The sequence below is a fragment of the Homalodisca vitripennis genome, chromosome 5 (assembly GCF_021130785.1).
Source record: "Homalodisca vitripennis isolate AUS2020 chromosome 5, UT_GWSS_2.1, whole genome shotgun sequence".
Classification (NCBI taxonomy): Eukaryota; Metazoa; Arthropoda; class Insecta; order Hemiptera; family Cicadellidae; genus Homalodisca; species Homalodisca vitripennis.
In genome coordinates, this window is record NC_060211.1 from 172,140,907 (window position 1) to 172,168,156 (window position 27,250).

At 34.0% G+C, this 27,250-nt stretch overlaps 1 protein-coding gene and 1 long non-coding RNA gene across 2 annotated transcripts; one reads left to right on the top strand and one right to left on the bottom strand.

Moving 5' to 3' along the window:
- The first annotated feature begins 2,341 nt into the window (after window positions 1–2,341).
- Window positions 2,342–4,709, top strand: LOC124363958. The gene is made up of 2 exons (XR_006922570.1): window positions 2,342–2,456; window positions 4,435–4,709. It is a non-coding gene; the product is annotated as an uncharacterized LOC124363958 (long non-coding RNA).
- Window positions 4,710–6,411: 1,702 nt separating this feature from the next.
- On the bottom strand, window positions 6,412–26,961 carry LOC124363959 (protein takeout-like). The gene is made up of 6 exons (XM_046819228.1): window positions 26,825–26,961; window positions 14,431–14,520; window positions 13,613–13,754; window positions 12,747–12,880; window positions 10,990–11,139; window positions 6,412–6,709 (listed from the first exon to the last, which is right to left on the bottom strand). The coding sequence occupies exons 1-6, from the start codon at window positions 26,925–26,927 to the stop codon at window positions 6,555–6,557; spliced, it is 774 nt and encodes a 257-aa protein (XP_046675184.1). The 5' UTR covers window positions 26,928–26,961; the 3' UTR covers window positions 6,412–6,554.
- Between the last annotated feature and the right edge of the window lie 289 nt (window positions 26,962–27,250).

The following is a 27,250-nucleotide window of genomic DNA, read 5'->3' on the forward strand; positions in this document are numbered from 1 at the left end:
GTCTCCTGTGGGGCACAGAAGTCCAATTTCCTTCCATGCAACGCGGTCGTCCTGTACCGGGGCGTGAACTCTGATGCCTAGGAGCCCAGAAACTCCTGTCCGAACCCGCTCGCATCGATCTCAAGGAACAAGCATCAGGATACGTTGACATGTCCAGTAAGTCTGGAATCCCACTAGTCTGATGTGCGATAGGTGCAAGCACAGGACCAAGAGGTAGCAAGATGGAACTCAAGATAGATTAGATGGACATGTTCAAGAAGTTCTTGGATCCACATCTAATGTCAGTAAGTTGATGGATTAACTTAACTTAACCTGAAGAGACTAATGATGTCAATGTCAGGGACATTAAGTATTTTGAGTCAACTCGTATAACCTTAAACAGAATTATGTTGTTCTTGAACTAGAACATTCTTGTCCCACATTTATATTTCGGACATTTAATGTGTATTAATATTAATATGGTCCTGAGATTGTAGTATGTTCAACTACATTTGAATAATTGTTAAAATATAAGGTTGCATTGTTTTATTAAGACACATACAGTTAATATTATACCAGGATGTCCCATACCTCTCTTTTGACATTGAGGTTCTCAAGTTCAGAATATAGAATAGCCAACAATACAACACTGGCAAAAAATGGCAACTCCGATGGGGCCATGTCTGTCACAGTAAATCTGCTTCTGTAAATCTAAAAATGCTTAACTGATAATTTTTATCATTCGATTCAAAATAATTTGGAATCATTTAATTTGTAATAAAATCTTCTAAAACTTTTTTGTTACTCATGCAGATTGTTTTTGAAAAAAAATTGCGGGTTCTTCAAAGTTTGAAAGTTTTTAATTGGCCGCTGTTTTGATAATACTAAAGATAATTTCATGATATATTTTTCAGTAACTGGCCTTGTCATCATAAACCATTTGAGCCCAAATTTGAGTTGAAGAGCAATAATAATTTATTAATTTTTAGTTTGTAAAAATCTTTTAAATAAAAACACATACAGACAGAATGGTTAACCATGCATCGAAATCCATGTTCATATGGTGAAGAGTATGTCCTGTCCTTGACATGAGGCACATAACGTGGTTATACCTTTGTCCCCAGAGAGTTACGGGACACCCTAATAGGATATAAAAATAAATAATATTATTATACTTTGTTTAGCAGGAAAAATGAAGAATTATCCTTTGTCCAAAGAAAGACCAGAATTAATTATTATTTTGTGTGTATAATAATATTATTATACTTTCTCGTTTAAAAAAAGAAACATAAAACAGCAAGGACCAGAATTAATTATTAATCTTATCAACTATCATATCTGGTAGGCAGTACAAGTTGTTACAAATAGTTACCAGCTCATATTATCAATTGGATGTAGCAGTGAAAGGGATAATCAACAAACCAATTCACTTTCAACAGTGACAGTGTTTATTTGTGGAATTTAATAGTTTAGGTAAGCCTTTGGTTGTTTTTATATTGATATTTCAGAGGCGTGTGTTTTACCTTGGATTTGAAAGTAATGCTAGTGAAGATCACTGATTTTGTGGCCACTTCAGTTACTGTAGCGTAGTTATAAATGGCTACGACTGTTGAGCTTTTCGGACAGATTACAACGTGCTCTAAAATTATTGTGGTTTCCTTTTATCTTCATATAACTTTGTGCGATATGACCATATAACACCCTTCATCAATCAGTTACATCTGACAAAATTGAATCTACTCCGTCATTCCACATTCTTAGCATTTTTTTACATTAATTTTACATTCTATTTTTTTTTCATAACGATTATTCCCCTTCTTATATTGTCTGAATGCTTATCTCTGTTTGTCGACTCTGGAATAATCTCCGGCTCCACGGATCATATCAAAGGTATTCGTAGTCAGGAACGGTTTCGGGATGATGGATTAAGGACCATCTGTTTCGGGCCTCGTCGGGTTGACAATTCTGTAGTCATAGGGTACGAGACGATGGCTTTTGTATGAAAGGTAATGGGTGAATATCTGTTCATTTCCTTCCAATTTTTTATTTTATTTATTTATTTTTGATTTCATGAAGAACCTTCTTTTCATTTGTATTATTTTCAAATAGATACAGATTATAAGTTTTTTTAATGTAAAAAGTTAATTTAATATTACACTGTAGCTCTGTTTTACACTTACATAGTATTGCTTATAGGATTTATGGTTATGTGTAAGAGAGCTATTAATAGGTCCTAACCATCGCCAATTGAGTATGTTTTTCTTTGTGTTCAATAAAAACTTTTTCTGTGTTTCATTTAATTTAAAATATATTTTAATACATTCACTTAGATTTGTTTCTGAATGTGTTTTATGTTGGCAGCCATGGAGCGGACCCCATGGAGTGTCCCGGTGCCCAGCCAGTCTGACATTGGTACTGACTCGACCCAACGACCCTGCGAGGCGACCAGCATGACCCGGACTGAGCCTTCTCCTGCAGTAAGTTCATTGGCCCCTCAGCGAAGAATTCAGACACGGCTCTAAGTTGAGGAAGATGAACTAGACCATATAATAAGGTTGTGGGTTGGGGGGGGTGTTGATTGGGTGGGGTTGGGGGGGGGGGGGGGGGGGGGGGGGGGGGGGGGGGGGAAATCACATTCATTTTTGGGGGGGATGGGATTGTTATTTTATAAATTAATGGGGGGGGGGGGGGGGGGGGGGGGGGGGGGGGGGGGGGGGGGGGGGGGGTGGGGGGGGCCATTTTCATGCAATGGCATGGGTCGTTAATGTAATGGGTGCAGGGGTGGGGGTGCTCACAGCGCGTGACTGGAGATCGCTCTTCATAGCAAAGTGAAATGTTTCAAGAATTAAAAATTGGGCGAAAATGTCAATTTTATGAAAATTATGTTTTGTTATGTGTGGAGAAAACATTTTATGTGAGGAGATAACATATAAACGGGTCATAACTGGCATTAATTTGGAATCATAGTTATGTTTGTTTTTTGATGGATGATCGTGTGAATGGTCCTTTTTATGCTTTATACAAACAACAACAAAACTTATACATATACTGAGACATGATGAACAGAGTGTGTCCGTTCCTCAAGTTGGAAGAGATTGAGGTATAAAAAAGTGCTTTGTTTTTTCCAACAAGATGGCGCCCCATCTCATTACAGTAACCATGAGCAGTCAGTCTTGTAGATTACTTGCTTTCCGGAAAGGTGGATAAGCCCTTAAGTGAGGTGGCCCAATATCTTTTCCCCCATTAAACTTGGACATAACACTACTTTTTATCTGGTGGCACAGAAAATCTTGTGTACACTGGGTAGAATTCCATGAAATCAACCGTTATGGAGAGAATCGTCGTTAGAGGTTGAGACAGTTAAAGCTACTACGTTGGTGATTACCTGATGAAGAATTATAATGTGTAAGGCTACTAGTGGATCTCGCATCATTGAAGCTTACTAACATTTAAAACTGAGGACTGCATCTCTTTAGAGTGGGTGAAAGAAAGAGTTAATTGTTGGTATCAATCCAAAATCTATAAGTTTGTTTGCTCCTTAGACTGAAGGAAAAGGAAACGTCAACATACTTCCTTTGGAGTACCAAGTTACCAATACTGATATATCTCACATCAGGACTATAAAACACTGTCAAGAGTCAAGGAGGTCCAAGAAGACTGTTGTGTTTGTATAATAGAGATCTAGGTTATCCACACAATATAACATTTCTGATACTTACCAGATCCAAACTGGACAGGGTAGTGCTTGTGTCAAATTTCAAAAAGGGGAAATACTTTGTTATGGTTGTTTATGCATAATGGATATATCAGTATATCACGAAATTATACCAAGTATAAATTAGCTGGTTGGACACTGCTTTGATTGATCATATTATTGAGTGTATATATTTATTGTCATCATAACTATATTTAAGACCTCTATATGACATTTTATGGGAAGCTATAACCCCCCCGCAATCTTCATCTGGGTAACGTCACTGCTCATAATGTCTGTTAGTATTAAGACCCAACATTAAAATCGATATCTTATTTCTTGTCCATGTGCATACTTTAATGATAATAATCAAAAAACACAAATTTGCAGATTCATTGTGTATTTTTATATCAAAGTATATCACTAAATTATACCAAGTATAAATTAGCTGGTTGGATACTGCTTGATCGATCATAGTATTGATTGTAATATTTTGTTTTCCTCAATTATATTTAAGACCTTTGTATGACATTTTATGGGGAAGTTATAACCCCTGCAATCTTCATCTTGATAACGCCACTGCTCAAAACGTCTGTGGTATTAAGACCGAACATTTGATAGAATCTATATTCTTATTTTTTGTCATTTGCATACTTCTAATGGTAATAATCGAAACACAGATTTGCAGAATTAGTGGTGCAATGTTTGATATAGATTGGTATTTTAGTAACCCTATTGATGTGATACGTTTGTGTGCGCAGCGGAGTGACGTGAGCCAGACATCGACAGCCTCCCTGAGGCCCCCTGCCAGCACCGGCGGCAGTAAGCCCCCCAACAGTGCCCCCCTGCTGCGGAAAGTCGCCAAGAAATGATCCCAGCCTTCCCACGTTTGGTGTTACCCGACCTCTAGTGTTCAGAACAGTGCTTGTAAATATTCCCGCCAATACATTGTACAGTTTTATAAAGTGCCTTGTTATCCTCTCCTGAGACAGTTTATTTCTGTAAATAAATACACTGAAGTTACTGTTGATTTTAATGGAGTGTCCTTTTCTGCTGATTGCCTTTAAGTTTAGTAATGATTGTACCTTATTATTCCAAAAACTTGTATAAAAACTGTTTTTCTTTTGGATTTGTATAATGCCTGTTGTTTATCAGTTGAAGAAAAATTTTATTTTGTCTCTTCTACACATATTACTGTCCCCTACCATCGCCTCTTTAATAAATCTTTTTACTGTCAAGTCTTTAAAGAATATAGTTATCAAGTTCGATTCTCACCATAGAAGGAGACACGTCTATGCAAGCCTGGACATTTGGCATTACTATTTATTAATAATGTAAAGTGATCTCAATCAATTATTTAAATACTAGTTAGAGTAAAATAAGCTGTGTTAAAATTTATTTTGGTTGTTTAATTATTTTTTGTGACAATATTTATTTTTTATAAGATTATAAATTATGATTCAATTTGAAACTAACATGCTATTTTACTAATCAATTACAAAAGAGTCAGTAAGTCATTTTTAAACCAACCTTGTCTGATGATATTTACTAAACAGCTGATTCCAACACTGTGCAGTGCAATAATATCAGTCAGGTTTACCAACTGTTCGAAAATATAATTAAAATTCCCTTCACACAACCATACAAAAATGGGTTTTTATAAATTATTTTATGAAAACTTGAGGAAAGTATAACATATATGGTATTTTTGAAATCAGCAAAATATCTAATTTATTTTGATTGTTTAAAACATGGTTCGTTGCATTTTAAACAAATTTACATGTTATTTTCAATGAATATTCAATCTGGTAAGAAAGTTATCAAATATGTCTGAGATCTACTTCAGTACAAGTATTTCTACAATATGAATGCACTTCTACAGTAAGTACTAATTATTTAGCAAAATATTTTATAATTTCAAAATGGGATTATATTATTATAATTTTGAAAGTTTCTTATAATCAAGCAACACCTTTATAGTCTGCAATTTAAGCAACACAGTGTGGCATATTAGTTTTAAAAATACAATGTTTAGTAATCATTTTAAAATGTTCATGATTTAGGCATAAACAGTCTCATCTGAAAAAAGTGTCATATCATATGGTGAATAAGCAAGTACTTTACACTGATTAACTGACAGGACGATTTGTGTCTGTTATATTTGACAGTTAGTTTGTAACAACATTATTAAACTATAATTAAAATAAAATATAGCAAACTGTCATAACATTTTTAATAATTTTTGATGATACTGATAAGTTTCAATGTTCAGTATCAGTGTTAGTTTGAGGAATGTACAGTACAACTGTGACAATGATCTGTCGGCCACAGCGCTCCTGACAGGGCAACAGTTGTGTGGCAACGTTGCACGAGCCTGTCCATTTTATCGGTTGCCGCCAACTGCACTCTCTGCTGGTTCCTGATATAAGTGCGTCAATGATGTTACTTCTGGTTCAGACATGTCAATTCTAGTGAACAACCCAACTTTGCGGTAACAGCATTGGATCCATCCTCTTCTCCTTCCAGCATCATTCTTCCTGCTTCAGTCTTGTTCAGTAATGAGGAATATTGATCTTTTATTCATAGCTGAATATTAATAATTATATTCAGGATAATAATTAAATTAAGTCAAATAAAACAGTAACACGTTGTTTATTATTGCTGATCTTAACAATGTAATTCACGTAAAGAAGGTAACAAAGTATGAAATAAATAAATATGATAAATAAAATGAGTAATAAATAGTGAATAAATAGAATGAAATAAATAAATTAATATACAATATTTAATAATTTAGGTGGATAGTTTGGCAAAGATAGATCTTTCACTTCCATCTTGTTTTGATGGCACACGTTATAAATCAGGTGGTACATGTAGTAAGTTACATGCCAGGAAACATCTTGTTGTAAGGGATTTTCTCCAACATCTTGGAGCCGAGTGTTGACATCAGCTGACTGAAGGATCTCTCAATTGAAGGCTTCAGCTGCTTGTACACATCCTCCCAGTTCTCGTTCAAGAAAGTGTTCATCGTTGTACCTATAAAACAGTTTAACAAAATTAATTTTACACCAGTGAAGGATACTATTGTTAAAATTTATTCGTTGTGCTCGTTGCGGATTCAATTGACAAACTAATTAGTTATCCTTACTCACTCACTTCCAAAAACAACCGATGAGGTATTGTGACAGGTTACATGTTTCGGAGATAACACTCCATCATTAGACTACTGTACAGTATAAAATCAAATTTGCAGAATGGCTTCATTATTTCAGTTAAAATTGTATAACAGCACACATAACACAATTACCCAACCCACAAACTTCGTAGGCCTACATCTAGATGACAACAGGAAACAGCAATCATCTACTTCAAGGATCATCGAGTTTGACTTTAATTCTCCTTCATTTCAAGGATATTGCGGTTTACTGTTCAATTTTATACTATAGTTGACAGAGTTTTATCTTGAAATAAGTAACGATTGACAACACCTCATCAGTTGATTTTGGATTTGGCGGAGGTAAAGATATCTATTAACGCATAAAGCAGTATATCTCATATCAGGACTATAAAACACTGTAGTACTGTAGATATAGATTAGGTTATCCACACAATATAAACATTTCTGATCTTACCAGATCACAACTGAACAGGCAGTGTTATAGTCAAAACTTTCAAAAGAGGAAGAGTTTGTTCTGGTGGGAAGGGCTGATTCGATGTGAATGTTGAATTTAGCTCCAGTTCACCTTCCTCTTACGTGCAGCATCTGAAATCTGATGCTGTTGCAGACTTGACTCCTGAAATCTGGAGTAATGTTCTTCTGAAGGGATCCAAAAATAGTCGGTGACGAAGAACGAAGACGCTCAAAATGAAACCTCCCCCCCCTCGTTTTCGACATCAGAGATACCCAGACTACAAAAAAGTAGTGCAATCTAGGTGAAGAGGTATTCTCATAGTGTCATCAGGTGTGCTTAATTGTGTACGTGATGCTTCACGTAAGAGAAAGGTGAACTGGAGCTAAATTCACATACCTATTTAATTCGTTATATTATTATCACTTGAGACATTAGAAAATTTAAAAATACTAGCAGTTTTACTTGTGGTACAAATACAGTCTGTCCACTTAAAGGACCAAAAAAATATTATCTATTGACAATATCTTAATAGGTCCTGTTTTTATTGTGTCACATTCGTTTATGTTACAGTACTGATATTGAGTGTACTCGTCTTTCTTGGAAGTATTAATTGATAATTTTACACAGACAGGTTATATTCTGAAGATGCTGTAGTCAAGTATGTATTACTGCTATTTGTGATTACTACTACCATATTATACACTTGAACGCACCTGTTGATGTTTAGCCAGGCTTTACATCATAATTCACTTTAATCTCATGCATTATTGATATCATATCGTGGCAGTTGAATTAATTACTCTCTACAGTACATTTTCATGAACTTCAATTAATTGACTCTCTACAGTAAATTTTCAGGAACTTAATTTAATAACTAGATTATCTCCATTTGGTAAATAAAAGCCTTCACAACTGGATCAACAGATAGCCAAATGAGTAAGAACAGCATTTCCTGTTTGATCTCGTTTGAGGCAGCATGGTAATTGTTGTAGGTGTTATTAAAAAATAATGTATCTATTGTGACATCCAACAGTTTTTTTTTTAACTTGTTCGGTTATTCCGATAGTGTTATTGTGCAAATCTTAGTTTTGTACAGTAACAATGTGTAGATCTAATTTACATACAACAGTTTGGCGAACTTAGCTCCCCAGTGGACTGTTACTTGCCAAATACGAACTCGGATGTTACGGAACGTAACAAAATTCATACCAACCAATCCAATATAGCAACTTCTTCACATTGTAGATTATTTAATAAAGAATGTATCTTATTGTACTGAGTTTGTTTATAAATTCTACAGGGTGTACATAAAGTCCTGCACTGGTATAATATTTTCTAAACGATAACAGATAAATGAACAAGATTTGGTACATCAACACTACACCTAAAAATCTACTTTTTGAAGGAACTATCAGTTTTCTGTAATATCATGGGGACGTCCCGCAAGGAGTCAGAAGGAAATCTTAAATAGGAGCATAGGTCAATATTGCACATCATTTTAAAGGGCTTATCTAGCAGAATTTTAAATGCCGCAAACCGCACTCAAAAAGATTGATCCAGTACAAAAAGGCGGCTGTTCAAAGGTTTTACTTGGTTACATTTCAATTAGTAGCCATAACCCCGGTAAAGCAAAAACTGCAACCAAACGAATACTGCAGATAAATACTACATTATGATTGTCAGTTGTACAGAAGTGAATTATGACGTAGGTTATCCTCAAGGATTACAAATTTGGTCCTAATATATTGGTAACAGTGTTTAAAATAGGCTCTTACGTCAATGCCGTAGTGTGGGGGTGCTCCGTCCTGTTGAAACCAGATATTCTGGTAATGTTCTCCAAACATGTTCGAAGTGCTGGAGTAATTTAATTTTCTAGCAAACGTTGGTATGATATTGCACTTAAATTTCCTTCAATAAAGAAAGGACCTACCAACTGGGTACCTATCACACCAAGCCAGACATTCACCTTTAGTGGATACTGCGTACGTGCCTCCCGCATCCAGTGAGGGTTTTCGCTACTCCAGTAACGGCAATTGTGCCTGTTTACCGCTTCCATTCAGCATAAATGAACACTCGTCTGAAAACACAATATTGTTTGCATCAACTTCGTTGCCATCATAGTTCCACAAAATTCTATAAACGTCGATAGAAATCACCTTCGTTGAGTTCGTGCACCAAATGAACTTTATAAGGCTTAAAATTAGAGACCCTTTCAGAATATTTTTAACAGACGTAACAGAGATGTCATGAGTTTGTGTTGCTGAGCGTAGGGACTCTTGCGGATTTTCAATAAATGAGTGCAATACATCTAAAGAGTTGCCTTCAGTTGTCGCAGTAGCGGGCCTTCCTGTCCTATGACGATCGGAAACACTTCCTGTTTTCCATAAAGCGTTGAAACAGTTCTCCCTACAGTTGTTCTAGAAATTGGCTGCCTCTCGTGAAAGTAGTCATGAAATAAATGGCATACTTCCTCGTGTGATCATCTGTTGTTTCCCCAACCAACCATCATAAGAAGTGTTTATACGTTCACATTCGTCAAGCGACATAGTGTAGTTTGAAGAACTACAAGCAATACGACAAACTCTTTTGTACTAAAGTGCACTGATAGAAAGGTTTGGACAGCACTACTAAAACAAGAAAACTAGAATAGCCTACTATGAATAGACTGGCTAATTGGAAAGTCCAAACTGCGACCCAAAGATAAGTGAGCTTTCTAATTGTTACTGTTATCAGGTTTTCCCCCCGTTATCAATATATTAGGACCAAATTTGTACCCCTTGAGGATAACCTACGTCATAATTCACTTCTGTACGACTGACAATCATAATGTAATTTATCTGCAGTATTCGTTTGGTTGCAGTTTTGCTTTACCGGGGTTATGGCTACTAATGAAATGTAACCAAGTAAAACCTTTGAACAGCCGCCATTTTGTACTGGATCAATCTTTTTGAGTGCGGTTTGCGGCATTAAACTCTGCTAAATAAGCCCTTTAAAAATGATGTGCATATTGACTTATGCTCCTATTTAAGATTTCCTTCTGACTCCTTGCGGGACGTTCCCCATGATATTACAGAAAACTGGTAGTTCCTTCAAAAAGTAATTTTTAGGGTGTAGTATTGATGTACCAAATCTTGTTCACTTATCTGTTATCGTTTAGAAAATATTATACCAGTGCAGGACTTTATGTACACCCTGTATAATAGTTCTATAATATTTTCAATGCCATCGTGTTTACTCATAAGACCAATGTAAAAATGTGAAAATTGTATTTTACTTTTAATTTCGACCCAATCATTAACAGAGTTCTTTCTTGGGCCATAGTAACCTATGTACTTAGTTTTGAGTGTCTAGGATCTTTCTATCAAGAGTTATAGTACAGACAGACAGAGGAATGTATAGATAGATAGTGACACAATGTTAAGAATTTTATAGTGTTTTTAAAATTAAAGAGGCTTAAAAATGTTTCAGAAATAAGCTATTCATTTCAATTTATAAAATTTAAACCCACGATAAAGTTCTTAGTTTTAAATATCTCTGTTTGACTGGTGCAATCTTCATGATGACATAACTTAAATTAGTACTGAATGTTTAAACATTTGTAAAGTACCTGTTAGTACCTATATTAATCGAATTACATTGAAGTGTAAATGGGCTTTCATAAAGTGGGCAGTAAAGAAAGCTTACCAAGTTCTTGATTGCCATTAAACAGGTTGTCCAGTTTCATCTTCATGACCTTGGGCACAATGTCAACCTTGAAGTCAGTGATCTCCATAAACTGTGTGCCCTTCTTGGTGACGGGCTTGCCCTTTACGTCCCATATCACCGTTAGATCCTCTGTAACAGAGAGTTAGCTAAGATAGAATTACATCCTGAAAAAAACAATAACAGAACTTCAATTGGATTAAATTATTTCTCTCATTAACAAATTCTTGTCTTGCTATGACAACATTCCATTTCCAGACATTAAGCATGCCAGTTTATTTTTATTAAAATCCTTAATACATGTAATAATTTAACTCTAATCATAGGTTATTTTCCTAATAGTTAAAAAATTGTAAAATTAACCATTTTTCAAAAAAGTGGAGATCCAAAAGAAATCAAGAACTATCGACCAATTTCTTTATTAACTTCATTTTCAAAAATGTTCGAAAGATTATTTTGATCAATAGTTAAAATTTATAGAAAATCAAAGGCTTTTAAAAATAAAGAAACAATCCAAGAGCCAGAGTGCAATACTAGAACGTAGAACCACTTTGATATAACAGACATATGAGTGCAAATTTTGCAATTGGAGAGTTAATGAATGTGACATGGTCAAATTAACTTACTGATTTTGATTTTAACACTTGCAGAAATAAAATAATGAAACTGATTTGTATATGGGCAAATGTATGAAGAAACTAAAAAATTCTATGATCAAGAGATAAGAGGTGCAAGTGTGACTGAGGTAACAGTGTTTTTTCGACCTTAATTGATTCTTATTGCAGGTTTTACATTTCAGTTTAGTTCATCAAATTTTAGTACATTGGTTTGTTTATAGCAAGGCAGATAACGATAACTGAATTGTTGAAATTGAAAGAAACAAATAATCAAATAATATTGGATTTAATTTTCAGCTTGGTACTTTTAAATGATAAATAATAATAATTAGTAATGAATAATGAATTGGTGTTACACTGTATGAATATAAAACGTGGATCAGTCAAACCTCTATTTAAAACTTGGTTCAGCTCTGCATGTCATAAAACAATTTAAGTCCTCTATTACCCCATAAACATCTAAAACTGTGTACCGTGCACTGTTTCAGAGCATGCAAATCATGCTATGGTATTTCTGTCTGGGGTGGATCCTCAGAAGGTAACCTATGCCGGGTCTTGAGAAGGCAAAAAAAGGCTAACAGAATAATGACAGGTTTAGATTCTAGACAGAGTTGCAGGGAAATTGTAAAATATCTGGGCATGACAGTTCCTTCCATCTATATCCTGGAAACTATCCTTTACTGTGTTACTTAAGTTCCATAACAAAGAACATGCATGAAACTATATACTACCAGTCCAGAGAACAAGTATGCTCGAAAGAAAAGCATTAATATACAGGATTAAAAATGCTTAACAACCTAACAAATAATTTGTAATCAAGAAACAATTAGGCCATGCTAAGGAGGTGACTGCAAAACAAGGCTTTCTACAGCATACATGGAGTTTTCTTAGAGAGACGAAGAAGAAAATTAAAGGACTTGGTAACTATTATTATTTAGGCTTTATTTGACAATGTAACATTTCTTGATGATCATCATAACATAATCATAATTTTTATTGCCATTGATCACATTTTACATATAATGAAATAGGCATAGTCATGTATTAATAATAATAGATGTAATAGAGAAAATAGAATAAAATATTTTAAAAATTAGACATGTAAAATTTACAGTAACTTACCGAGTGTAATATCAGCATCGCCTGTACCCATCACAGGCAACATGGCAACCTTGGCGTTCATGTCATATGTTCCCTTGATGTTGTATTTGGGAATTGTCATATTCAGCATGAACTTGAAATGCTCTGGGTCAGCCCTGAAAGCAGATAAACACAAGTCAAGGTCATTGCCATTTGTTGATGCATTGAAGTAAGAGTCCTCAATCAACTTGATTTCTTCAGTAGTGCACTTAGAGTTGAAAATCAATGCAATAATGATCATCAGCTTAATTTGATTGCTTTTTAACTACTCTATGGTTTTAAACATTGTCTACCTAGCAGATGTGTTTTTGAGTACTAGAAAACATCCTTCAATTTAAAATGGTACAGGGTGTTTATGAACTCCCCAAAAATATTGCAAAATTGTCATTGTTTATATGTTTTTATAATTAACCGTGCATTATAACAGTACAAATCATATATATATATATACTAAATCAAGTACACACTGGGCTTTTGTAAAGCAAGTCATGCACCCAATGGGGTACACATTACTATGAATTCCCTTACTGAGTTTTTATTGTTTGCCTGTCTTGGTGGTTTGTTGAATGTGACCCTGCGTTTAAATAAATACCAAATACCTTAGACTACCGTGTACCCCGTTGGGCACACAATTGCTTAACTTTTTAAGTACCCCTTGGGGTACACCAGGAAATAATGGGGGAATATGAGCCGTTGTCATAAGCGTGTTAAATGAGTAAAATAATTAACTATTGGAAATTTTACTCAAGTTTTGGAGATATTGAGAACATTTGCAGCTCAACAAATTTAACAACTACCGTACAAATAATGTTCCATAACCGATCACCAAAAAGTGATTTAACACTTACTGTGCCTTGTTTATGACAGAAGCACCGAGGCCTGTGTGAGTGGCATCCATCAATTTGAGGTGCATGCGATCTCCATTGTCGAATACTTTCATCTTCTTCACCTCCAGAGGATCCAGAACAGGCAGCCCCATCTTCTTGTCTCCTGCAACAACCCTTCCTTTACGTGTGACCTTTGACATGTTATGAAAATACTCCTTTTTCTATCAGGCAACATGTTTAACAAAAGACTTTTTAGAGGTTTAGGTCAAACCGGAAAATATTTTACATTCTTTATTTTTTAAATCTTTGTAATACATTTAATTAATATACTTTTAGCCCAGCATTATACTATGAAATATACAGGGTGTTCAATAAAGGCGTTACAATACTTTGAGATTGTATTCTACACATAAAAATTAGCAAAAAATTTCATATGAAGGTATGTTCAAAAACCTTTAGTTTTCCGTCTATCTGTCTGTATGTGTTTATTAACAAAAACATTATACCTTTTGTACCAGTAAAGATAAAGTTATGAAACTTGAAAATTGTATTATACTAACTTTTGGTTGGCCTTTTTGAAAATATAATATTAGCAAAATCCTTGTACACGTTTTAAAAATGGCAGACAGACAGACGTTAATCCGTTTTGAATTATTTTGATGAAATAATTTAAACATAAAATTTCCACAAATGTCTTAACAATTCAATAAGAGATAATATCTAAATAATACTAATTATGCCACTAAATGTCACCATTTGTATAGACATTAACCTAAATAAACCAGTTGTACAACAAAATTTAATGTATACATCAAAATATTATTCCCTGACTTACTAACCTTTAGACAGCATTTTGAAGAGATGATTACCAGCATCCATGAAGCAGCTGGTGAAAGTGTCTTGTTTGACATTGCAGCCATTATTTTTCTCTGAAACAACACAAATAGTATGTTTTAATAAAGTACTGCATACCAATTATGACATTCAAAGACTTCTCTTCATTTCAGGAATGCATTTAAGGGTGTTTTGCTATCAAATGTAATCTAAAAAACTATAGGTATAGTGATATAAATTAACATAGTAAATAAACTTTTTGGATATTCATGTTACAGTCACTGTTATTAATCAGTAATTATGCATAATGTTTGATTAGTATAGCATAATGACCAAATTCACTAGCAAAGTGGATAAATTAATGACTAGATAATCATTATATACAGGGTGATTCAAAACTAAACGGCAATCTCTCGGGAGCTTATTCTATAGCTAAAAACAAGTAAAAAAGTTCATATAACCATATGCCCGGAAACGCTTCGTTAGCGAGTTACGCCTAGCGAAAGATTTCGCCCGGATTTCAGAACCCTTGGTGAAGTCAGGCCGTATAAAAATGGTAAAGGTAGTTACAAAGATACAAATACGATTATTTTTTATGTTTTTATATCTGACAAATTTATTAAAATTCGTCCCAGAGCTGTAAATTGCAATACTTTCAGAGATATCTTACGTAAAACACAAGAATTGGTGCAAAGAAATTAACACATTTTTGTGTTTAACGTAAGATTACTTCCATAAATGTTAAATAAAGGTCATTTTTTTTCTTAAACAGATTTGTAGAACATTTAATTTTGAAAAGATTCATGTGAATTACTTAGGAAAAAAATTAATAATAGGTATTGAAATTTAGCTTTATTTAAAAATAAAAACAGACGCACAAAAATGCATATTCTTATCTGCATAAAATATTAACTAATGTTTAGGTTGTGAGTAACAGCTGATCATTTATTCAACACTTTTTATCGTCATATTTTCTTTGCAAAGGTTGGCAATATCAGCTGATCAACAATTTAAGTTCATGAAGTAATATTTGAATAACCTTTATGGAGGTTTTTTGTATTGTGGCGTGTGAAGAGATTGTATTTTGTGAGATCCTGTGATTATTTGGAAATATTTTATACAAGTGTATAAAATATTTGATTAAATATTTATTTTTAAAATATTTTATTAAATATTTTTATAAAAGTGTATGTAATTATCTTAGTAAATAATGGCAGATAATGTAAATGGTATGTATTCGTTTGAAGAGTATACGGACATGATACTGATTTACGGCAAAGTTAACAAGAATGGTTTAGCTGCAGTTCAGGAATATCGTGATACTTTTCCACATCGAATCGCAAAACATTTGAAGCTGTGGAGAGACGACTTAGAGAAACTGGTAGCTTTAAACCGAAGCGAATAGATACTGGTCGTCAAACGTAGCGCAAGGAACTATAATAATGAACAAGCAATAATAAATGCTGTAGAATTATCACCAACCACAAGCACCAGACGATTATCACGTCAGTTAAATATTTGCCAGTCAAGCGTATGGCGGACACTTCATGAAGCACAGTTGTACCCATTCCATATAACACGTGTTCAAGACTTATTACCGCAAGATCTTAATAAACGGAAGATGTTCTGCCGCTGGTTAAGAAGAAATTGTTTACGACATCAGTATTTTCTTCGGCGTATTCTCGTTACTGATGAATCCTGTTTTTACTAGAAATGGAATTGTAAATTTTCGTAATACCCATACTTGGGCGTACGACAACCCACATGAAACTGCGACGAGGCATTTTCAAAACATACATTTTCAGTCAATGTATGGCTTGGTGTTTGATTGGTCCATTTTTCCTCCCTAATCGACTTAATGGAGTAGCGTACGGTACTTAAAATTTTTTAAGAAACAAACCTGCCTACCCTCTTGGAAGATATTCCTGTTCAAAACAGAATAAATGCATGGTTTATGCACGACGGAGCACCTCCACATTTTTCTAATGATGTGAAAAACTATTTAAATGATACATACGGTAGAAAATGGATTGGTCGAAATGGACCAGTAAAATGGCCACCACGTTCTCCTGACCTCACGCCAGCAGACTTTTTCTTATGGGGTTGGATGAAGTCAATTGTTTATTCAAAACGGATTAACACCATAGAGGAGTTACGTAATCGCATTACAGAGGCGTCAGAAACTATCAAGAATGCTCCAAAACGTTATGAAACGCGCTAGAAAAGAGTGGATTCGTCGTGCGAAAACGTGCATTGGCTAACAACGGAAGACACTTTGAGCAACTATTATAGGTGATTATTACAGTTTTATAAAGGTAAATACATTTTATGTTAATGTTCAGTCTAGAATAAATGATCAGCTGTTACTCACAACCTAAACATTAGTTAATATTTTATGCAGATAAGAATATTAGTCCGGTAAAATAAGGATGCAACCTCGGAATGAAAGATAATAAGCTAAAAATTTGCATACGTCTTTATTTTGATGGTATAAAACTTACCTCAAAAGTCTCTATAATCACGTGTTACGCGTCTTTAGATATTTAAGGTCAAAGTTCACGATAAAATCAGTTTTTTGCAAATATCTCGTTTCCCTTACGCTAAATGACTTTGAAGGTGGTTAGAGAAATTGTAGAACGGAAAATTCTCTACAACTTTTGTCTGAAGGGATTTTTATGTACGTTCAACCCTTTTTGAGATACAGCGCAAAAGAGTAGGGGACCGCTTACCTGTATATACAATAATGCGAGGCCAGCCAGTAGAATACAATAAACAAATGAGTTATATTGTTAATTATTCACTTATTATTATTATTATTATTACTTAATACTATTATTATTGTTAGCATTATTATCATTATTATTAAATTTTTATTATTATTTATTATTTAATATATCATATTTATAGATATTAATTATAAATTACATATTCTCTATGTAATACTTATTTTATTTTTACCAAACATACAATATTAAAAGAAATATTTCAAATAAAGTTTAATTATATATTTATTTATTGATCCAATAATCAATTTATTAAAATTACAAATATAAAATATTTTTTTCATTATTAATGATTAATATTTTTGTTTTAATTTTCTTCTTGTTCATCGTCGTCTTCTTCTTCTTCTTCCTCTGGCTGTTCAATATCGGATTCATTATCATCATTCTCGTTTACTAAATTATCAGAATAGAAAGATTCAAGAATATCAGGTGCATATTCACTTTCTCATTGAAACCATCTGAAGTTGATGAAAGCGTTGAGGCATGATTGTCCATTACACTGCCCACAAATTAAAGTGCATCGCAATCCTGATTTCCTGCATCCGCAATTAGAACCACAACCTTTCTTGCATTGCAAAATATTGTATTCAGCAATTCTTCTGGTGCTTGGTGGTAATAATGTTGTTACTGGTTCCAGGAGTTCATTTTGCAGTACCCAGCCGAATTCCTGGGGTTCTAAATCATTTCCCAACCAAATTTGGGTCTGATAATAGACACGAAGGATATGCTGACGAGCTGCTGTACTTGAAGGAGGAAGGGACTAGATAACTGCACTGGTTTGTTGAGTCTTGTTGATCTTGTTGATTTGATGAACTGGGTGTATCGAAAAGAGTCTATATCGTCTTCTGATTTCGGAGCATTATACGTTGCTAAGAAAATACGTACTCCATTTTCAAAATAATTCTTGTACAGAGCAGTTTTTTTGTTTAAAATAGTTCAGCTGATTGATTTAAATCGTGATGTTTTTCGAACATTTTAATAAACGATATTTTACCTTTTTTATAAAGTGCAGAAGTCGTATCACATCCACTAAATGCGTGTAAAAATAATATGTGTTTTCTTGGATTGAGGGTATTTATCAAAACTTTTTCGATGAATACAGTTTTGTCTCCACATTACCCTTACCCATTTTTTTGAAAAGAATTTTCTTGTTGATGTGATTGAGCACGTCCTATCAAGATAACTAGCAAATCAATATCTTCGCCTACAATGACAGACGTTTTTTTTTTTAAGTTCTGACTCTGCAATAGCAGTTTCTACAATGAGAACATCAGCATCATCTCTGGCCTGTTTTGTAGTGATATTAACAGTTTTTAATTTCTTGATAAGCATGTCTATAAATATTTTTTTAATTAGATGAATTCGATAAAAATTTTTCTTGGCTGATTGGCACCTTCATTGTTTCATCAAAGCGGAGTTCGTAAGATTTTGAAACACCAGCAGTTCTTCTTAATTGTTCCATTGCTTTAATGTTCTTAGTGTAGTCTGAGTAACCATCAAATACAACAACGATACTTGACCCATAATGTGTTTGTAAATATTTGACGTATTTATTCAAAATATCAGAGATAGTATCATCTTTATTCCATACAACGCGATGCAAGAGAAATCCACCATCGATGGATATATGTTGTAGTGGTTTCGTCTAGTTCAATATCAACAGAAGTCATGTTTTTATATAGTGCTGATTTTGTTGTTTTTCTCATGCCATTATTATCAAATAAGGATGTTGGATACGGGCTTAACTCGTATTGTAGATATTCTTTTAGATTATTTTGGAATTTTTTGTTTACAGTTATTCTCTGGAAGAGTAGTAATGGGTCGATGGGAACTTTACAATCGTTTATTTTGACAGATTTGTTAACTATTGAAAGAGGTTGTACTTTGTCAACACGTTTCAGTTTTATCTCATTAAAGTTCAAACCAGTCATTTTCACCATTGATTGGATGCCGATATCATACGCTCTATGACAATTAATTTGATCATTGCCCACTATTCCAGAAGCTATAGATATCACCTGTTCTGTGCTTTGAAAAGGATTATGAAGAGTAAACCAATCGAGAAGTTTACTTACATCGCTATTATCTCTTTTAACTCGTGAATCTCTAGTATCAACGTGTTGTTCTGAAGAATCCAAAGAAATGTTACAAAAATTTTTCAATTTCCTCGCAGATTGTATTCGTAGCGTACATAGCGTATACCCATTTACATAAAACACTTTCTTCTGTACTCCGTCCCCGAGATATTCCTCCTTCTGTCTTCATAGATTTCATAAGACTTTTGCTCTATTACCATGTCTGTCCATGTACCAGAATTAAATTTTTCTGTTCGTTTAACCGTAAAGAATCCGTTCTTAAAATTCTCAAAAGTCTGTTCATCCATTGTTCTTCTAATTTTATCATATCTTGAAGATATAAATGGGCTGATTTTGCATATAAAAAACGACCACTTGCGTGAAAATATGGAAGCATTTTTCGCACTGCATCAAGATGTTCTTTTAAAAAGTCCCAGCCTTTCAGCACGAACAAAGTCCAGAGCTATTGAAACCATCTCGAAATACTGTATCCATAATTGAGCTGTAGGACCTTGAGTTTTTAACTCAATCAATTTATTATGAAATTGAGAAATTATTGAATTTGAATTATTTGCACACCCTTCAACATTTTCATAGGAAAACATCGTGTCTAGTTATCTGTTTAACTAACTCATCTAAAACACAGCTTTTAAATCTTCATGTCTTGAAAAATGATTTTTGATAATGCAAGTCGTAACAGCGTATGGCCTCTAATACTTCTTGAATAAGCTTCACCACTTAACATTTTTTCAACAGAATTTTGGAGCATATATTTTACTTAAAACTTCTTTGAGTCCACTTCCGTCCAATTATTGTATCCTATGCATCCAAGAAAAGACATGAGCATATGAAAGCCTCCTAATTTCACAACTATTTTGGATAGGTTTGAGTTTGTATCTGCAGCAGCAAACCATTTCACGTGCTTTGGAGTACAGGGGTTTGATCGAACGTTATTACACACGTTTTTTGTCTATCCGTCTTGGCAATATTTAAAGCGGACTGCAATGTGGTAAAAATTGTATTTAATTTACTTGGAGGATGATCAATAAATGGAAGAAACAAAATCCGAGAAGTTGAAAAATTCTTATTATTTTTTGTGAGTTGTTCAAGATATCCATTCCATCCTGGTAACGGTGAGGTATTTTCCCTTTTTCCATACAACCACAAAAAATCTATTGCATTTAAGTGTTGTTGAGTTTGTACGAGTTCATCATGTAGATTTTCAACCTGAATCTTGCTGAATCCAGATACAACTGGCTTTTCATATGTTAAAAGAGGTACATCTGATAATTCTGCCAAATCTTTACCAGTTGGTTTAGTTGTACACTTTTTATACGTTCATCGTAAATTATAGCATGTTTTGGAGTAACTATTTTTATCATTCCCATTACATGAAATGTATTATTACCATCAAGACTATTGACATTTATATCTGCATTATCCCCAACATACTGTACAAGAGAGCCTGACTCTGATGATAAAATACGAGGCTGCGGATGATAAACTGCTGAAATTTCATACTGTACGGTATTATTTATATGAAGCACAAAATCCCAAGCTAGACAAAAACATCTAATAGTCTTTTAGATCCGTATCTCCTATGAAGAAATACAGACAGACCTAATAGTAGCTGTGATGAAAATGATCGTTTCTCGTAGTGAAGCCATGTATAGCATGACTTATTGATGTGCATTTTTTGTTTTCAAATTGATCAGTTTTTCCTTTTTTTATTTTTCATAATAACTTTCTTGCAAAAAAAATAATAAACTGTTTGGTATTTCTCCATTAACATCGTCTAGCATTTGATTTGGAGGTGGATTATGGGACTTCGTTTTCAACTACAGATGATCGAATATCTTCTCTAATAATCGCCGCAGCAGCTTCTACTATTTCGTAATCGTTCTTCTTCGGGTGAGCTTTTTTTATTTTCGTACCAAGCTTTGGATAAAATATTTGACTGTGTGTCACGAAAAGATATAATAGTGAATGGACCCAACCTTAGTTGTAATTATTATATCAGTCAAATACTTCTCCCTCAATTTAGAAATGATAGTCTTATCATCCGGTACGTACTCGGTAGGAATATCTTTCAACTCTTTTAATGTAAATTGTGAATCATTATTATTTTCTATATACAAAAAAATCTCTTTCATGGCCTGTGTAATGTTATCATCTTTGTGATGCTTTTTATCAGTTGGTATTCTATTTAAAAAGTGAGAGTAGCAAATAGCATGATATTTAGCCTCAGCAGCTACAAGTCATGTTCAAAAAGTATACGATTTTTGACTAATTTTCCTAACAAGTCGTCTCTTTCTTCAGCCTTCGTCAAAACGTTATTTTTAAAATCAAGAGTACTTACTTTACTGATCGTGCGTTTATACTTTTCTTTTCTTTTTTTTTTCTGCGACTTCATCAGCTACTTGACCACAAAACAAGCAAGATGTTTTAAAATCAAATAACTCTTCTCGTTTTTTACGAGATGGACTTTCATGAAGTTGTAGTTTCATCGTCATCTACACGTCGCTTCGATGCAGCAATTGAATTTTTACTTATATATACTTTTCGACAGTCAACATGCACCATCACAGAAGTCAAAGTATTTAAATAATTTTATATGACCGTCATTTCTGTCAATACTTGCAGTTTTTAATGTTTGTAAGCCACGCACAACACTCACAGAAGCACTTTCTGATATTAATTTATTACAAATAAAACAACAATCAGCCATTGCAATTAAAAGATACACTCAAAATCGTACGTCTGTTAATGCTAAGATGTCGTTTTCAACTAAGTGATAAAATATATTTTTATCGGTATTGAAATACTAACACAGAGAAATACACTACCATTCCCATCATCAAGTAAATATCTCACCACCACTACTGTACTTATACATAGACATTCCAAACTCATTCGGTACGGTGTGTAGAAAGTCAACAAACAAACAAACCGGTCAACAATGGAACATCTGATACATCTTCCCAGAAACAGCAAACGTCGTACAAGAGATTTGTATTACGAGACATAATATTCATAGTAATATAGTAATATGGACGAAAAGTATTTCTTTTAATATTGTATGTTTGGTAAAAATAAAATAAGTATTACATAGAGAATATGTAATTTATAATTAATATCTATAAATATGATATATTAAATAATAAATAATAATAAAAATTTTAATAATAATGATAATAATGCTAACAATAATAATAGTATTAAGTAATAATAATAATAATAAGTGAATAATTAACAATATAACTCATTTATTTATTGTATTCTACTGGCTGGCCTCGCATTATTGTATATACCTTGCCTTATTTTACTGAGGTATATGCATTTTTGTGCGTTCTGTTTTATTTTTAAATAAAGCTAAATTTCAATACCTATTATTAATTTTTTTCCTAAGTAATTCACATGAATCTTTTCAGAATTAAATGTTCTACAAATCTGTTTAAGAAAAAAATGACCTTTATTTAACATTTATGGAAGTAATCTTACGTTAAACACAAAAAAATGTGTTTATTTCTTTGCACCAATTCTTGTGTTTTACGTAAGATATCTCTGAAAGTATTGCATTTACAGCTCTGGGACGAATTTTAATAAATTTGTCAGATATAAAAAACATAAAAAAACAATCGTATTTGTATCTTTTGTAACTACCTTTACCATTTTTATACGGCCTGACTTCACCAAGGGTTCTGAAATCCGGGCGAAATCTTTCGCTAGGCGTAACTCGCTAACGAAGAGTTTCCGGGCATATGGTTATATGAACTTTTTTTACTTGTTTTTAGCTATAGAATAAGCTCTCGAGAGATTGCCGTTTAGTTTTGAATCACCATGTATAACAGCTAGTGTGATTTGGCTAAAGTAATAATAATACTAGGAAATTAATTGTTTCGCTCAAACATTATGAAGAATAATAACTAACTGAAATTGGTCAAAGTAATAATATTTCAGGATGGTGAGTGAAGTCACGTGACAAAGCGGCCTTGTGACGTAATCTGACCTAACCTAACTTACTGTATCGTTTGATAAAGTACTAAACAAAGCATGATTAATCACTGACAAATTTCAGTTAGAGAATGGCTGGGTAAAGTGATAAATAGTTACTAAAAAAACATTACTTTATATTATATATAATGGCTGAACTAATTACTTTGACATTTATACACGAGTACGTTATCTATATCTATATCAATTATTCTACAAAATTTTCACTGAGGTAATTTAAGCCACCTCCAAATTACCTGAGTAAAAGTGACTGAAATGTAATTTTATAAACGATAATGAAGTCTTTTATTAAAACATGTTCTGCCAATCATCCTAGTTGTTTTCCAGTTAATGTAGTCAGGTTGTAAGATGTTTTACAGCAGTAATTTAATAAGAAACGAGTACAGTAATAAACAATGGGTGAAACAATGCTGAAAACCAATGACTTTGACTGCATTGATTTTCAGTGTTCATTGGTTACCTATGCGTCATAAATGAGACTATGAGAGATTGCAATAACACTGAAAACTAAAGATCCGGCTCCGGAGGACCAAACGGAGTAGCATCTACTATTGCTATATATATATATATATATATATATATATATATATATATATATATATATATTAGTCGGCGTTGAATTAATACCTAAAATCAATATCCTAACATAATTATAAGTACAACTTTTACCTTAACCACTCAACCAGTGAAATCCAAAATCGTCAAAACTTGAATCAGTAAAGAGCTTTTCTTCGGTATTTACCGACCGGAAGTGATTTGTTTCTCGATAATTATATAGGTAGTCGAGTACAGTTTAATGATAACGAAGAATCGTCGTCCTAACTCAATCAAAAATACCACGTTTACCTCAATAACCGAAGTCCGAAGTAGTTGAAGTTCTAATCATTAGAGTTTTTCAGATGTATTTTATTTCCGACCAAAAGTGATTTTTTTTCCGATAATTATATACTCGTCTACAGTTTAATGATACAAAAAATCGTCATTATAACTCATTCATAAATACCTCAATCAGTGAAATCCAAAGTAGCCGAACTCCTAATCAGTAAAGTTTTTCCGGTGCATTTTCCGACCATTAGTTTGATCTGTACCCGAGCAACGCTCGAAAATTGCCCTCCTTTTCTAAAGGGTTTTCGGCCGTCAGTGGCCCAATGTCCCCGAAGGGGTATTTCATTTTGTCCACAGAATACAGTAGTTGTGTCAATTATACGCTTGAGTAAAGCTCTGTTTTGTTCTTTTTCTTTCTTATCCAATGAATCCAACATCACTTTGGTGCCTTCTACTCGGCCAGAATCGAACTTCGTAAAGTTTCTGGAGCTATACAAGAAAATTTGTGGTAAGAGTTGCTGTGAGAGTTTAATTTGCCTATTAAATCTTTCCACTTTCTATAAGGCGTAGTTGTTACTAAAGCTCCATATTTTTGGTATTTAACTTTTACCAGTGAACTCATTGGCAAATAACACACAAAACGTCCCCCGGATCACCCGGTTTCGGACCCCCCCCGAACGAAATTTCTGGCTACGCTACTGTCTGTGACTTGGCGGTTCCTGGAATTTTTAAACCGATTATATATAACTGCAATATTTTCACATTGCCTGTTATTCAACTGCCTTAGTAGTCAACCTGGCCACTAAAAGAGAAGTTTGATGTGTCCAGGTGACTGATTAGCAGACATCAATCAGACCTTTGTCAATGTGATGCAGTTAATTTTCAATTGACTTATTGTTAAGCTGGTTAAAAACCATTCCATGCCATAAGGAATTAGTAAGCCATTTAAAATCGTAATCGAATGCACTATTTTATTAAATAGTGTAATATTTATAATTAATAATCTATCTTAATTCTTCTCTAATTAATATATATGGGAAATTTAAAGATGAAAAAACCACTAACATTTACTTAATATCTTACTTAATCACCTATTTAATTAATTAAAAGTGCCAATTTTCTAAGTCATAAACTATTAAAAACCATTTCGTAAAACTCAATTCTATAAGTCTGCTTTGGCCATCAAACCTGTATCTAAGACATCCAGGGATCGTGTTATACTGCAGGCCCTTTAATTAGCTTCCCTACTCCCATAGGATACTAATAAAGCTTTTCTAAGGCTCAGTAAAGGTCCGATAAAACTGCAAAAGGTTCATACAGTGCAGCCAGTACACGGACCAGTTCAATTACTCCAGTATTTCCTAATAGTCACGAGAAATTCCTAATTTCAGTAAAACCTGTTTTTAACGTGACCAACGAGGGCAAGCCAATACTGTAATTTTATTGGAAATGCTATTAAGTTTGGAGGTCAGTATTAAAGACCGATTGCATGGTATCAATTATTTTACGTTATCCGTCCGGTAAATCCAGAGCTACAATAAGGCAGTCATGTCCTGAATTTGGCTTTGTGCCATTTGAATGATCCGATCTTCGAACCCTGACCTCATTCAAGTTATATCAAGTTCTGGGTATTTGACAATGCTCCTAAGAACTTACTTGATTTGTGAGGACAAGCTATGTTCAGTGTGGGCATAATTAGCATAATGACGGGTTATAAAATGTGTATTAAAGGCTAACATATGTGGGTATTTTATAGTCTTTAAGTATCATGACATTATGTGTGGTTCAATGTATGATCGTCACCTACATAATTCGCAGAGAAAAGACATGCACAGGAAGTTGGGAAAATATCACCGTAGTACGCAATAGCAATACGTTGTTGAGTGTGTGCAATGGCATTTTTCATTGTTGAATAATTTATTTAACTGAAAAAATGTAATCACAACGTTAACAAACAGAAAATTGAGCTAGATAAATAAGGTATAAATCAAGATCAAAGCTAAATGTTGATGTCTACTGTCAGATCAAAGAGTCAGATTGTTGAAAGAGTTTGATGATTCTAAATCAATAAGAGCACATTTTGTTCTCGATTACTGGAAGTAACCGGTAAAGGTACAAACCATTAGAATTAATAAAAACTAACCTCACTTTCATTGTTGATGTGACGGTGAAATTAAGAAATTTAGCGCTTTGAATAAAATTTAAACATTATACATATATGTAGTTCCGTGTATTTCGTAAATGAAAATAGTTATAAATAATATAAAATAATTTAATTATGATATATTTCAAAGTTCTCACATAAACGCCGTAAAATAGACTATTAAGCGATCGTCGCGTGTTCTTGGGGAGGGGGACAGGTCCCTTTCGCCCCCCCCCCATCGGTGCGCCCCTGAATGTGTGCATAGTTGATGCACAAGTCGATGTGCTGCACTAATTTCGTACATTTATTCTTCACACCACTGACTGCTACTGCCGCCTAACTAATACAAGCGGGTCGCAGTGGCTGAAATAAAACTACGGAGGGTTATTTACTTTGTAACACAACAGTTGTAAGTAAGTAGATAAATTTGCCAATCTCAATACTTATCTGTGCAAAAATGATAAGACGTTCCACTGTTGCCTGCATTGAATCACAACCCTCATTTTAAAGTTATTTATAGAATACACAAAGAAATAATTAATTGGTAGATGAAACTCACCGTCAGCCGGCCTGGCGAGGGAACAGCTGGCCACAGCCACTAGTATCACAGCGACGATCACCATTGTTACGGAAGTGCGAGCCCGGACAGGAAGTAAACACATATAAAGCGGCGGACTCGCTCCCCTTGGCTAGTACCTTGGCCGAGTCCACGGCCACCGTCACCGCCATTCCCGCAACAACACGTCAATTAGGACAAACAGCGTACTGTACACCTGTCCCACTGAAGGCTGGACTCTTGGTCTCCACAGGTTCCAGTGGTTGTTACAGTACTTCTAGGACTTACAGTAGGTCAGGTTCGTAGTTTCTAGACGTAAACCGTACTACTTCCAGAGTTAGATAAAGCGACTCCATTATAAGACCAGACATGAACGAGATGCGAACTAACATCTTAACAGGCAATTGCATGTCCGATGAGATCACTCAG